Genomic DNA, 813 nt, shown 5'->3' with positions numbered 1-813 from the left:
CTATGATGAAACAAGGAAGCATACACAAATGATTTATAATAACCTGGCACTTCTACTAGAACCATGACTCTTACAAAATTTGATGGTGAGTCGTTGTAGCTGGCATACATACCTCCCAATGCCATTTTTTAGGTTGCTTTGTACAAATGATAGAGGAATGGAACTGGCCATGGTCAGTCTGATTGAAAGTGAAAATCATGCATAATTAATTTAATATTAATATAATAGTAATTAAAATATTATAATTAAATAAATTAATATAAATATTTATTTATTATATTTTATAATAGTATGAAATTATATTATATTATCAAAATCAAAGAAAAACCCAATATAACTTTTATATTTAATAACAACAACCGTAAATCGAATCTTTCTGAAAACAAAAATTTAGGAAAGCCATCAAAAATATTGATTTTTAATTGATAAAAAATAAAATAAAACAACCTCTAACTTCTAATCTAATTCGTCTACTTTTCGTGCGTAAAGGTGGTAACGCTTTAACTAAAAGTTAATTTAAGTTTTTAACTTAATTTGGTAAGGATCTGAAATCATATACTTACATTACATATATAGAATATAACATATATATCGTAAAATCTTATAAATTAAATATTATTATGTTTAATGTTTTATGTTATATTCTATATATGACTTACATATTTGTTGAATAAATAATCACTTTCGTTTCGCTAAGTGTTTAACTAAAAAGTTTAAAATTTTTTTTATGAGTTTTTATTAGTTAGGTCCATGGAATTATATATATTATATATAATTCAATGGTTAGGTCATCATCCTCATCGATATGGCAAT

The 813-nt window shown here is 23.6% G+C and overlaps 1 protein-coding gene across 1 annotated transcript in view; it reads right to left on the bottom strand.

The window, feature by feature from the left end:
* The window catches only part of HELRODRAFT_184608 (hypothetical protein), a gene marked incomplete at both ends in the record, with an annotated part of 990 nt that extends 865 nt beyond the window's left edge, over positions 1-125 (bottom strand). The window contains one exon of the mRNA XM_009014945.1: positions 44-125. Within this exon, the coding sequence (XP_009013193.1) occupies positions 44-125 (82 nt within the window). The remainder of the gene's footprint in view (positions 1-43) is intronic.
* Between the last annotated feature and the right edge of the window lie 688 nt (positions 126-813).

Source organism: Helobdella robusta (assembly GCF_000326865.2).
Source record: "Helobdella robusta unplaced genomic scaffold HELROscaffold_1426, whole genome shotgun sequence".
Taxonomy (NCBI): Eukaryota; Metazoa; Annelida; class Clitellata; order Rhynchobdellida; family Glossiphoniidae; genus Helobdella; species Helobdella robusta.
Note: the sequence above shows the minus strand (reverse complement) of the source record. Positions and strands in the feature narration are given on the sequence as shown.